The 13,425-nt window shown below is 43.3% G+C and overlaps 1 protein-coding gene across 8 annotated transcripts in view; it reads left to right on the top strand.

Moving 5' to 3' along the window:
• LOC147023857 (solute carrier family 12 member 5-like) overlaps window positions 1-13,425 on the top strand; it is an 81,428-nt gene that overhangs the window by 8,751 nt on the left and 59,252 nt on the right. For 5 of the 8 annotated variants that reach the window (XM_085889722.1, XM_085889724.1, XM_085889720.1 and 2 more), the window contains exon 2: window positions 8,853-8,947. In XM_085889722.1, the coding sequence (XP_085745848.1) occupies window positions 8,853-8,947 (95 nt within the window). Of the gene's footprint in view, window positions 1-2,504; window positions 2,726-8,852; window positions 8,948-11,913; window positions 11,989-13,425 lie in introns of those variants that run through there. The other 3 variants (XM_085889726.1, XM_085889725.1, XM_085889727.1) reach the window with 2 other exon arrangements.

Raw genomic sequence — 13,425 nt, 5'->3', positions numbered from 1 at the left:
GCATATAAATATTTAAGATGGATGTACGCAGCCATTTCAGGACATCGGATTCCCCATCCTCATCACGTTGAAATGTGATGGGTGACGTGCTCCGTGAGTGGTCGAACGAGATGGAAATCACACCCTCACATGTCTGACTGTACATATGGTGGAGTGGTTGTAGTTAATGACACCTCCACCCCCCTCTGTGCCAGGTGTTGGCTTAATGGTTAGGGTGGTGGGCTTGGGATCTTAGGGTCCTAAGTTCAAATCCTGCTCTCCTGTTCAATTAATACCAGGTGGGGTTGACTCAGCCTGTCATCCTTCTGAGGTCGGCAAAATGAGTACCAGCTCGCTGTGATGATTGATCCGTTTGAGTATCCTGTGTCGGAGTGTCGACCCGCCCAGGATTGTGCCCAGTAGCCCAGGAGACTGCTTCGGCAGCACTGACTATCTGTACAGAGTATGGTTCCAATGGATGGAAGCGTTAAACCTAACCCCCCCCTTCCAACCACCTTTAGATGAAACTAGCAAATACAACCATCACTTCACTGATGGGGGTATTAAGTGGGGTGGGGGAGAGGGATAGAGGGAGGGAGGAGTGAGGGGAAGCTCGGAAGGGGGGAAGATCAAGGAAAGGGGGGGCTATGCTTCACCAAATGTTGCTATAGACTGCGGGAGGGAGGGGTGTGGGGAGAGAGAGAGAGAGAGACAGAGATACAGACAGAGAGAGAGAGACAGAGAGAGAGAGAGAGAGAAACAGAGAGACAGACAGACACACAGAGAGAGAGAGACAGAGAGAGAGACAGAGAGAGAGACAGAGAGAGAGAGAGACAGAGAGAGAGACAGAGAGAGAGACAGAGAGAGAGATACAGACAGAGAGAGACAGAGAGAGAGACAGAGATACAGAGAGAGAGACAGAGAGAGAGAGAGAGAGACAGAGACAGAGAGAACAAGAAGCGAATACTTCGATATCAAGCGGCTGGGGGCAGTATAAGGTTAAGAATGATGAAACAATTTTGCAGCCATAAAATTTAAATGTAGACACGGTGAATTAGCATGCATGATGGGAAGAGTTGTGACGTTGGACAAATTTCTATTTATAGCCCTCAGATCAAAGGGATGTACTCGGCCATAAGTGTGACAGAAGACACAGGACAGAATAGCTAATTATATAACAGCGCAATGTCGCCGCACTGTAATAACCACTTCTGTCACCAAAAAAGAGGAAGAAATCACCTCCACAAGACGTTTTAAAAACACTTCTGGTGAAAAACAATGAAGAACGAGTTACAACGCTGCGCGTCAACAACTAACGGAACAGGAAAATTATCACTTCCTGCTCAGAAAATCAACTTCCGGCGTCACACAGAAAACGATTCAGCACAAAAAACACTGCTCTTCCGCATTAACCCCGCCCACAATTCACCCGGCAATCTCCGCCCACAATCCACCCGGCAATCTCCGCCCACAATCCACCCGGCAATCTCCGCCCACAATCCACCCGGCAATCTCCGCCCACATCACACCAAACAATAAGTGTGACAGAAGCCACAGGACAGAATAGCCAATTATATAACAGCGCGATGTCGCCGCGCTGTAAAAAATGTGAGTGGTAGAGGTGGGGTTAGTAAAGAGAATGATATGTTATGCTTAATAACCAAACACAAACTCATGTCAGAACAGTTGTACACACAATGACACAACAGAGTTTATCATGTAATCCACTGGCACAGCTGCAGAAATTTTGATATCCCAGTTCCAAAAATTGTCTGGGAACATGAACCAAAAGTAATCACTGAAAACATGGAAGTCCCTACCGCTCACATGTATCCTAATGATTCCATTGAGCGTGAACATCGAAAACGAAGCACTGCGACCAAATGTCATACTATGTACAAAAAAAAAGAGAAGGTATTGCTGATTGAGATGTTAATTTTTACCAGTGATTTTGGACTAAACGATGCAGAAATCAAGAAAATGACCAAACACCAAGACCTCAAGAATGAAGTGAGAAGATCCTGGAAGCTGAAGAATGCCAAAGTTGTACCAGTGATAGCTGGACCTACAGGAATGATGACAAAAAACCTCACAGAGATATTAAACATTAGGGTAATACCCCTGGGCGCTCACCTGGTAGCGACTGGATAAGATAATCAGGCAACCATTGGTAGACATGGATGACCCACAAATTATTTAATGGAGAAGAAAGTAAATACCTGTGGATGTTTTTTTAATGCCGTGAATGAACCTTGGTACATCACAGGTGGTGAAGATGGTGGTCAAGTTTCATCGGAATTGCGTGTGTAGTTTCTGTGGGCAACCCCCCCTCTCTCCCCCCCCCATGTAAACTCCCTCTGTAAGCCTCTTTAGACCCCGTTTTTCTTTTAATGGCATCACAAGTGATGAAGATTGTGGTCAAATTTCATTGAAATCGTATGTGTAGTTTCTGAGACGAAGTTGCAAGTATTTGTGGACTGACGGATGACACGCCATCCCATAAGCTCCCCGGAACTACTTTACAGGTAAACTAAAAACCATCCCTGGGAATATTATAATAAACGAACTACAGTTGGAAGCTGTCCGGGGTTCAGCGACGATCATGAAGAGAGCCATCGGCACAAAACTTTGAAAACAGAAAACTTCACAGCTTGGTCCATGAATCGTGACCCCTTCACCGAAATGAAGATGGATACTTTGAGCCTGCTCTGGGAGGACTCCATTCCACATTCTGAAACCCACATATGTAGGTACCAATCAAACACACACACACACACACACACACACACACACACACACACACACACACACACACACACACACACACACACACACACACACACACACACACACACACACACACACACACACACTGACATTCATTAGTATAGATGACAGTTCTTTTGGAACCCTTTCGGTGCTTCTGCTTTATTGAGTTCCAGGTGTGAATCAATGATGGTTTCCATACTTCACATTTCTGCCACCATTTCGTGCACATTCATACAGCAATTGCTAAAAATTAACTTTTTGACACTGATAATGTCTGTGGGCGTAACACATGGTTACATGCGAGCATTTTCATCAGCCATTGCATGATTGCAAGATAGATTATTTTGTCGACATGAAAGATCCCACTGAAACAAATCCAGGATCGTACGGCTCGTAATTGAGTATGTTACCAACTGAATGACCCGCAGTCCATCTGAATACTACACCATACCTTCCATGGGTCTCTCTTATTTATCCAGGACTTTATAAGAGAGCTCAACTCTGCCTAGCTTCCAAGATCTTACAGGATCGGCAGATATTGAGTCGATTCGGTCTTCATCTAGTGTGTCAGCTGTTGTAGGCTCCATCAAGAGGAGTGTTCGTGTGGTCATTTTAAAGTCACTATTCCACTTTCTGCTCTTCTATTCATGCTCCCACAATCTGTTTCTGTTGGGTTTGTTTTTTTTTTGTATCATTTGTCCAAGCGGTGTCCGAGCACACCATGGCAATGGATGTATGTCATGTGGTTATGAGTTAATTAACTTCCGTAGAAACGGTGAGAAATAGTAAATCACCAAATGCAATACTAACTATGGACGTGCTTTAAAGCCCAACTTTGGGCTGATGAAATTCCATAATAGAATCAAAATGATATGTATCCGCATGCTCTCGTCCTCCTGTTTCTCCAACTCCCACATTGTGTCATTTCACCCATTGCCTCCTGTTATTAACTGCTCTTCCATGAGCCTCGATACTTGTATTTTAATTTTCTACTTACCTTTTCGAAGCGAGAGGGTCTGTGATTGGTTCACGACTGTCTGCCTACAAACGTCATTTATAATTGAGGAACGACTTGATTTCATTTGAATGTTATATTTTGAACATTAATCGAAAAATGAATCTGTACAGTTCAGTAATAATTTTGGCCCTGAGTTCATCCCGATTGCGTATTCGCAGGAATGAGTGATGATAATATTTTTACTCCGTCTGCCTGTCTGGCAGTCAAATGAAATTAAAAATCATTCCAAACAGGAAACTTACTCTTTTTTTAGCGACGTCACAAAAGTCACAAACGACAGGCGCGAATAACAAATGTTACGTGTTCGATAAGGTGGTGTAAAAGGCTCTGCACCAATGGCGGTAAACTTCCGAAATACTTTTTTCCTACGACCCTCAAAACCTTTATTTTATTTAAATTGAATTGCATACTTGAACACTGTAGAACACAAACCACCTTTTTGGCATTTTCAAAAAATCCTTTAGTTTAGCAGTACTTGGACAAAATATTACTGCATTTTACGTCGTCACGACCAATCAAATTTTCCGCTCGGAGACCCCACCCATGTCCTTGTTTCTTCAGACTGCATGGAGTAAGTTGTTCGATGAACTCTATAGTTGGAAATTTCGAAAGATTATGATTCCAATTGGAAATGCCACCGTTGATGAGCAACCTACCGCTCTTCGAGGTCGCCGCAAGTTTCGACAACACATGTCAAACATAAAGTGGACCGAAAATCTTCTCGCTCTGCGATTCTAACACCTCTAATGCCATTGATGCAGGTCGTCAGCTTGGAGAGCCCGTGCTAACATCCTTGGGTTGTTAAAAGAATCCTTTGCATCATCGTTCGGGGTTCAGGAATCAAAGCGATTTTTCAACTTCTTCACAGGTGTTCTTTTGGTCAAGGAACCTCTCAAAATAGAAATGTCATTCCAGTTGGCACCTTAAGAATGAAATATAAATATATAATATAAAGTGTAGCATTCAGACAATTGCAGACTCGTCGCGTTGCCGAGCAATTAGCTCTTAATTTAGAATTGATGTGAATGTTAGTGTTGAGCTATGTGCCAAAAAAACGAAGTTGTCATCTTGCTGAGCACAATGTACCAAGAAGCCAGTTTTGCCACAAATAACAAGAAAATGCCAGACATTACACATTGTTGTCATGAATCAACAAATTCTGGCCTACCCCTGGAAATAATAGACAGGAACATGACCAGTTCTATTGTGGATACTGATGCAATGAATGCACGCTGTCTCTTTCTACACTCAGATCACTGCTCAGGAGTGTCCTGCAGCATGTGTTTGCTCTTGATGCCCTCAGGAAAGAAATGGTGACAACCACACATGCAATGCAGGGCTAGAAATCTGAAATTTAATAACATGGTGTGATTCACAAGGGAACTGCATGGCATTGTGTTTTGGAAGGACATTGTCCCCTTGCAACACTCTCCCCTACTCCTCTCACCAACCACCACCACAATATCATACTTGTGAAGCACTGGAGAGAATGATTATCCTCAATATTCCTGCACAGAAATGAAATATGAGGTCATCTAATCTTCAACAAGTGTGTAAGCAATGTTTGCCAGGGCTACGGTGTTGTCATGATGCAATGCTACATTAACCAGGCTCAGTGGTGCAATGGTTTGAGCGACAGCGTCCATTCTGAGTCTAGGAGATCGGCGGTTCGAACCCTGGCCGAGTCTTAAGGGGCTGTCACACCTTGACGTTTTAGCCAGCATTGGCAAGGTATCAAAATGTATGTAAAACGCCTACGTACGCTGAACTATTGATATTTTTTAAAGTTTTGGGCGTATAATAACGTGTTGGATGTATGCGTAACTTACACAGAACGTTTCAATCACATATAGATAATTTGTACCAACGAATGCTGAGCGTGTTGTCAGCGTTCACAACCTATGCCCAACGATAGTCTAACTTATGCATAGCGCGGCAGCGTATCGCCGATTATCACGTGGCGTAGGCTATTCATAGGCTGCGACTCGACGATTCAAATCATAACCGCACTAGACATCGAAGTGTGAAGCCGCTGTCACACCTTGACGTTTTAGCCAGCGTATGCCAACGTATGAAAAATTTGCCCAACCAAGCTGGCACACGTCGAATACGTTATGGGTAAGTTTTGTATACGTTAAGAGCACGCTGGCATTCATCGTAGTACGCTGGCATATGTCGTCGTACGTCGAGAAATTTTCAACATGCTGAAAATTTCTCGACGTACTCGGTGTATGACGCACGTTCCGCATACGCTGGCCATAAGTTGTAGGCACGTTACGCGATCGTTTACACACGTCGACACGCGTTACTTGTACGTTACTCATAAGTCGAAACACGTCGACGTAATGGTTAGCGTCAGTGTTCCAGACTCCCTGTTTTTTTTTTTCTTCGGTATGATGGTGATGTTGACACCTCGATTTCTAGTGCGGTTATGATTTAAATTGTTGAGCGGCAGCCTATTAATTCTATTATATTACAAGTCTGAAGATGACGATGGTTCACGAGCGGTATTTGACGATGTAGATTGTTTCAGAAGTCAAGGATGAGACAATGTGATAATGTTTGACCAAGTTATAAAAATGAGCAACATGATGTGGTACGAGTGACAGGTTATTAGCTGCAAAATGTCGAAAACCCGGTTTCGTTCAATAACTTTAAAAATTTGACCTTTGCATAACCTTTAAAGGTCCCAAAACAATGTTGTGGACATTAAGGAAACAGGATATGTGCTATAGCTTAATGGAGTTAGTTCAGCGAAGAAGTTCGAAAACCCGGTTCGATTCCCACAACTTTGAAAATTTGACCTTTGTGAACTTTAAAGGTCAAAGGTCAAGGATTATGACCTTTGGTGAAAAACTTCCTCTGGAACATTCCAGGAAAAATATAACGTCATATTGGCTATATGGCATTTCGCACTCCTCGGATTATCCATACTTTGATGAAATCAGCGTAAAAACAAACTTGGAGGGGGCGCCACGGGCAAGGTATTTGAGATAGAGAAAAATGGTTTCAAGACTTTAGGTGGGGAATGACCTCAAGATTATGCATAAAAAATATTGTCATCCTAGCTCTCAAAGTTTGGGCGGTCGTCTGATTTTTCTGTCAAAATTCGAAATTTTCTAAGTTCATGACCTTGGGACTAAAATGAAAAACCGAGCTCCGTGGGGCTATGCAGGTATCATTGGGCTAACCAAATACTGAAACCCCTGCCAGATTCGCCAACCCCCTCGGAGAAGATGGATTTTTATGTCAAAATCGCAATTTTCTAAGTTCGTGACCTTGTGACCTTGACCTTGGGACGAAAATGAAAAATCGAGCTCTGTGGGGCTATGCAGGTGCCATTGGGCTAACCAAATACTGAGACCCCTGCCAGATTCGACAAACCCCCGAGGAGAAGATGCAAATTGAAATCGGCTACCCCCTAAAAACACATGTTTTTTTGGGCGTGGCTCTGCCCATAATGGACGGACCACGTCTATTTTCAGGAAAACACAACGAGAACATGATGTAAACCTCCCACCAAAATTTAATCAGGATCAGATCAAAACCCACGGTGCTATGCTCGGGACATACAGACAGACATGCAGACAGACAGACATACATACAGACATACAGACATACAGACAGACAGACAGACAGACAGACAGACAGACAGACAGACAGACAGACAGACAGACAGACAACAATAACGAATATAGTGGTCACTTATATTTTTCGTGAAAATATTTTGTCGTGAACCAATAGTAGTCACTTATTTTTCATGAAAATATTTTTTTCGTGAACCAATAACCGCACTAGAAATGGAAGTGTCAACATCACTGTCATACCGAAGAAAAAAAAAAATAATAAAAACCAAGGAGTCTGGAACACCTGAAGCTAACCATTACCTTGACGTGTTTCGACTTATGAGTGACTTACAAGTAACGTGTGTCAACGATCGCGTAACGTGCCTACAACACGTTACTCATAGGTTAGAAATAAGTTTCGGGTACGCTAAACATTATCTCGACGTGTTTCGACTTATAAGTAACTTACAAGTAACGTGTGTCAACGATCGCGTAACGTGCCTACAACTTATGGCCAGCGTTATGCGGAACGTGTGAGTCATACGCTGGCATACGTCGAAAAATTTCAAGCATGGAAAATTTGTCTAACAGCTCGGCGTACTACGACGTATGCCAGCGTACTACGATGTATGCCAGCGTACTACAACGTATGCCAGCGTGCTCTTAACGTATACAAACTTACCCATAACGTATTCGACGTGTGCCAGCGTTTTAGCCAAATTTTTCATACGTCAGGCATACGCTGGCTAAATCGTCAAGGTGTGACAGGGCCTATACCAAAGACTTTAAAAACGGTACGTGCTGCTTCCTTGACGCTCACCATTTAAAAAGATAGAGCAGGGATAAACAAACAACCAAAGTTGGCAACCATTGTGCAGGTTTGATGACGTCCTGCATTGAAGTTCCATGTAAGGGAACTCATAGTTGGCAAGAGGTCAAGCACCAATACCCTGCTTTCCATGGACGTCTTATGTCCCGTGATTAAAAATAAAACAACTTTCTTTGTGACACCAGTTTGGTATGAAGCTATCTAACTGAAAATTATTGATGTTCTAATTTTTGGTATTTAGTTTGTCAAATATTTGTTGCATTTCCTCAAAATCATTCAAGGAGTATTGCTTTTCATCCAGTTTTCACTCCCTTTTTAAAATTCTATTTTCCTACAGTTTCTAAGGCTCAGGGAACTGATGCCAAACACACACAAATCACACAATCACATACAGACAATGCAGAACTTAACATCAGACAAACACGACCACTGTTCTTGGAGTAAGTTACTTCCCAGAACACACTGGGAGCTGGTAGAGCCATCTCAAGGCAGCACTTTTCTTTCTGCAGTCAGTGGGGCACTTGTAGGGATAGGTTTTCCCTATCCCAGGGATCCCAACCCATTGGGTTTATCTATGCTCTATCATCTACATTCTATATGCTTCGTATCAATCGGTCACTACGTGTCAAAGGGTTTCTGTACATTTCGTTCCACCATGTGAATCCTCTTTGTACATCCATTGTATTTGTAGGAGATGGAGGGCACAAAGACGACTACCCTTTTCTGGATGCCGAAGATGTGGAACAAGGTGGCGAGCTTTATGATAAGAACCTTGCACTCTTTGAGGTAAGCACTTAACCTGTGAGAGAGTGATCCACAAGGTCAGCCGACTTTATATGCCGTATTGTCGGACCCTACTACTTGCGGATTCGCTATTCGCGGAGCCCGCATATTCGCGGTTGATAAAATGCGACCTTCTTCTACATTCGTTGCCTTGTGCTGCACGTGTTTGCATTTTTTTTTTGGGGGGGGGGGGTGTTTCGCTGGCATATTCGTGTTTTTTGGTGTGTGTATTTGTGGGCTTCTTTTCCGCATTTTCACGCGAGTATTTGCGGGGATTTTTTGCAGGCGTATATGCGCTTTTTCATGGGATTTTTGATTTCCCCTTATGAATTGCTAAACGCTAAGAACCTATCCCCCCTTTTCCCATTGAAATAATGCCCCGACATTCGTAGATTCGATATTCGCAGCATTTTCCAGGAACGTATCCCCCACAAATAGCAGGGTCCGCATATATATGTATGTATATCACACTTGCAGACTGCTGGGTTGCATCCCGCATGCAGGCTTAATAAATATGATATGTACTTTTTTGCTTGATGAAGTGGATAAAAAGGCTGCGATTTGACTCGGAACTGTGGTCGTTTTCACCTGACCTCGACGGTCGTTTTCACACGACTCACCGAATTCAAACTGGACAACCAGAACAGACCGGCCGACTAACTATATATATATATATATATATATATATATATATATATATATATATATTATATATATATATATATATATATATATATATATATATATCTCAAGTGTCAGTTAAAATCTAGATGTTGTAAGCATTACTCAATGCCTGTGAATGAACAATTAAAATTGACTGTTTACATGTTGTAAGGTTTGTTTAGCAGACATGGTTAAATTGTAATATAAACTGCTTGATGTAATGAGCTAATTTTGACTGTACATGGGTAAGATTCGTGAAGGTGCTGGAACATTCTCAGATTAAACTTCCAGTGTGGACTAGAATTGCATTTGCAGGAACGCATGGGATTGTTCTGTGATACTATGTAAACCTGCAAGAGCGAGGTGTAAGGAGACTGGTGATATGTGACGAGCTGTGTGTTTCCATCGTCCCCGTGCTCGATTTAACTGTTGAGTGATATGAAGGTGTTAATGCCCAGAGCAGTTGTTAACGCATAGAGACTATCATAATCAGGTTGTTTAAAACTCATTAGTATTGTGAAGAATTCCTTTGAGCTCTTTCAATCGTCCTTGTGGACGGGCCAGTGTACGAGAAGACGCCGCGACGGGAATCAAAGGATTGACAGACCCGAAGAACGAGGGGAACACTCGTGAGTTGACGGCAGGACTGGGACACTGGGCAGTGGAAATAACTCAACGCAGGAATCAGAGTTGGACATTGTGTGCAATGGTGAACTTCTTCATTTGATTTTGTATTTGTTTATTTGAAATACAAGTTTCAAAAACGTTATGCTGTTGATGTGATCACTGTAACGCCACTCAGAAATCACAGACACCAACTGCCAAAGATCCATTCGAGTGGTAACTGACCTGTACATTCGTTCATGACCCTGGATTGCAGTCATTAGAGAATGTCCTGGGTTCGGCACCGCAAACAACTTACGTACACTAAAGGGAAGGAAACCCCAGAGGTGTGCGTATCCCCCCCCCCCCCACCCACGACAGCAAGCTTGCAGACTGCTGGGGTGCATCTTTCATGCAGACATAATAAATATGAACTTCTGTTTACTTGATTAAGTGGATTGTGAGAGCTTTATTTATTTGTTGAAGTGGATGGTGGTTGCATTCTGCAAGCAGGTAAATACAGTAAGCCAATCAAGAATGAGTTTGCAAAATGAAGTCTTTATTTAACAATTTACAGCAATATTACTTAATATAAGTATGTTAAAACATTCTAGTGGGTTGCTAAGCAATGCTAAAAGGTGGAGTTTATGATTCAAAGTTGAAGACAGACGTTAAGGGTGGATCTGGAACTTATTAAACCCAAGTGGAAAACAAACATTGATTGTCATACTCTTGTAGCTATTCCCACGTTGCATGACATTAACAACAAAGACAATTTGAGTTGTCAGTATGTTAAATTAACATCTTTCCTTTTTGTTATGTTGATTGAATTTCAATTAGTTATGATTCATGTAATAGGCTGCTCAAGGATTAGGGATTCTTTCTGATCAGTGTTCATTTCCTGGACCTGATGATAAATGTAGTACAGTATAACACCAAGCACTCATTTTTCACCTTTTTAATACATTATGAAGAAGCTGTGCTTCACTGGGTAGACAAAATGCTGCTGCGAAGTATAAATTTGGTTTCCAAAAACCTAAATTCCGTCTTTCCGAGCCTCTTCCCCAGACTCTTCCAACAATGCCTCACCCAGCTCGAAGCCTCTGTCTCTCTACCTCAGCGGCATCCCATGTTTTTTCCAACTGTAATAATTGCCACTGTACACTCTCTAAACGTTAAATGCTTGTGACTTCCTATCGCTGTACATCATCCGGAAATGACAAAAACATCATCCGTGAATGACAACTCTCGTACACTTTTGAATCGTACTGCCATAAATGAGAAAAAGCAGAAACGCTTGACCCTGGGTATCTCTGGGTTGACAGAATAGCATATTTTCACCTCAATTCCACCACCAGACCCAGTTTGATAATGGTCACAGTATCCGCTCTGGGTCTGGGAGGTCAGCAGTTCAAACCCCGACCGAGTCAAACTGACTTTTTAAAATAAAAAAAGACTCTCTGTTTAGTCATCCGTAAACGACACAAACCCACAGACACTTCTCAAATCGTACCACCTCAGAACCGAGAAACACCTGTTCCCTCGGGGGCGATCGTGCCCGTGCAAGATCACGTGAAGTGCTATTGTCTTCAGTCATGTGAGGCTGCACTGGCCAATGTTTGTTTGTGGATATTTTCATTTATTGACATTTGGTGACAGCTTTGTTGTTTTGTTTTTTTCCCCCCTTGGAATATCTGCTTCAGGTTACATCAGTATGCAAAATTTCAGCGAGCATACCTCAAAAATTACTGAACATCTGTTATCAGTGAGTGAGTTAGGTAAGTGTGTGGATATGTATATCAAAATCTATATGTGTATGTATGTATATATATATATATATATATATATATATATATATATATATATATATATATATATATATATATATATATATATATATATATATATATATATATATATATATATATATGTATTGTTACGAATTTCGGTCCGTCCGGCGCGCGATCGGCCACGTAACTCAAATCGCGACCGCGTCACCCACCGGAACGGACAATTCAGTCGTGACCCTCCTTGGAACTACCGCCAGGAGCTAGTCACGGGTGGGTCTTTCGACCCCACCACAATCGTGCTAATCTGCCACCTGCGCAGGATAGGGTTGTTCTCCAAACTCGACCTACTAAGTACCTGCGCGGGTAGTTAACCGGGCGATCGTACCTCGCCGCTGGCCGGCCTAGGACACGAACCGCTTAAGCGGTCCGTTCCGTGCTTCAGTGATAACCGAGCGGTGTTATCGCCGGCCCCGACGGACGTGATTATTTACCAGGTGCTTACACCCCTCTACCAATTCCTTCCGTGATGTAAGATGGAACTTTCAAACAAGGGAAAGGACGCAACGAAACGGGGAACAGTTCGACAAGCACATTTTTTGCTCACGGATACATTTATTATACAAGCACATATGCAGTCAGGAATGCAAAACACTAACATGCACGTATACAGAACAAAAGCAAAGCAAAAGATGCTACGACCGTCTATAAGCAATTATGTACAGTCACTTATACGGTTTTACTTACAGGACTCGGCGCCACAACACGCATTCAAAGAAAAAGCAAGAAAAGACCCCCTCATAGACAAGGGAGTCAGACTAGGCCCGTGGGCCTAATGCGCGTGGAACCTGGAGGAGCGGCCAGGTCCACGAGACCGAAGGGTCTTACCCGCGCCTTCGTGGCGCGATGGCGGTCAAGTCGTGATGTCAGCGTAGCTGCGCCTGGCTTCGTGCCCCTGGCGTGGTCGGTGAGCTCTCTCCAGCGCTTCCCGTCTGCCTTTCCCGTCGGCTTCGAGCTCCGTCTCCCAACTTGACTGCCCCGCCGACACTGCACTCGACTTGACTGGCCCGCCGACACTGCTGATGCCACTCCACTGCTCCCACTTTTCTGTGCTCTCCAGACCCTCCAGACTGCCACTTTTCTGCCCCCACTTTTACGCGCTCTCCAGACCCTCCAGACTGCCACTCTTCTGCCGCGAGCTGCGTTGTGCTCGCGCTTATATAGGCCGAGAGAGGAGTGTATATGCAGATTTGTGGATCACAGCGGGTTCGGAGGTGGGGCTACATCACCCGATGCTCAGCCATTGGGCGGATGAAAAGGGGGCGGGAAGCATTCCTGATCCGCTTTTCAAGGCGAAAGGAACGCATTCACAACCCATGGCACGACGTGTGGTAGAAAGGCGGAGGTGGTGGGAGTATGCTGTGGTTG

Source organism: Eptatretus burgeri, chromosome 7 (genome assembly GCF_056783735.1).
Source record: "Eptatretus burgeri isolate ZD-2024b chromosome 7, Ebu_testis_v1, whole genome shotgun sequence".
Classification (NCBI taxonomy): Eukaryota; Metazoa; Chordata; class Myxini; order Myxiniformes; family Myxinidae; genus Eptatretus; species Eptatretus burgeri.
The sequence above is the reverse complement of the archived record's forward strand: the minus strand, read 5'-3'. Positions and strand labels throughout refer to the sequence as shown.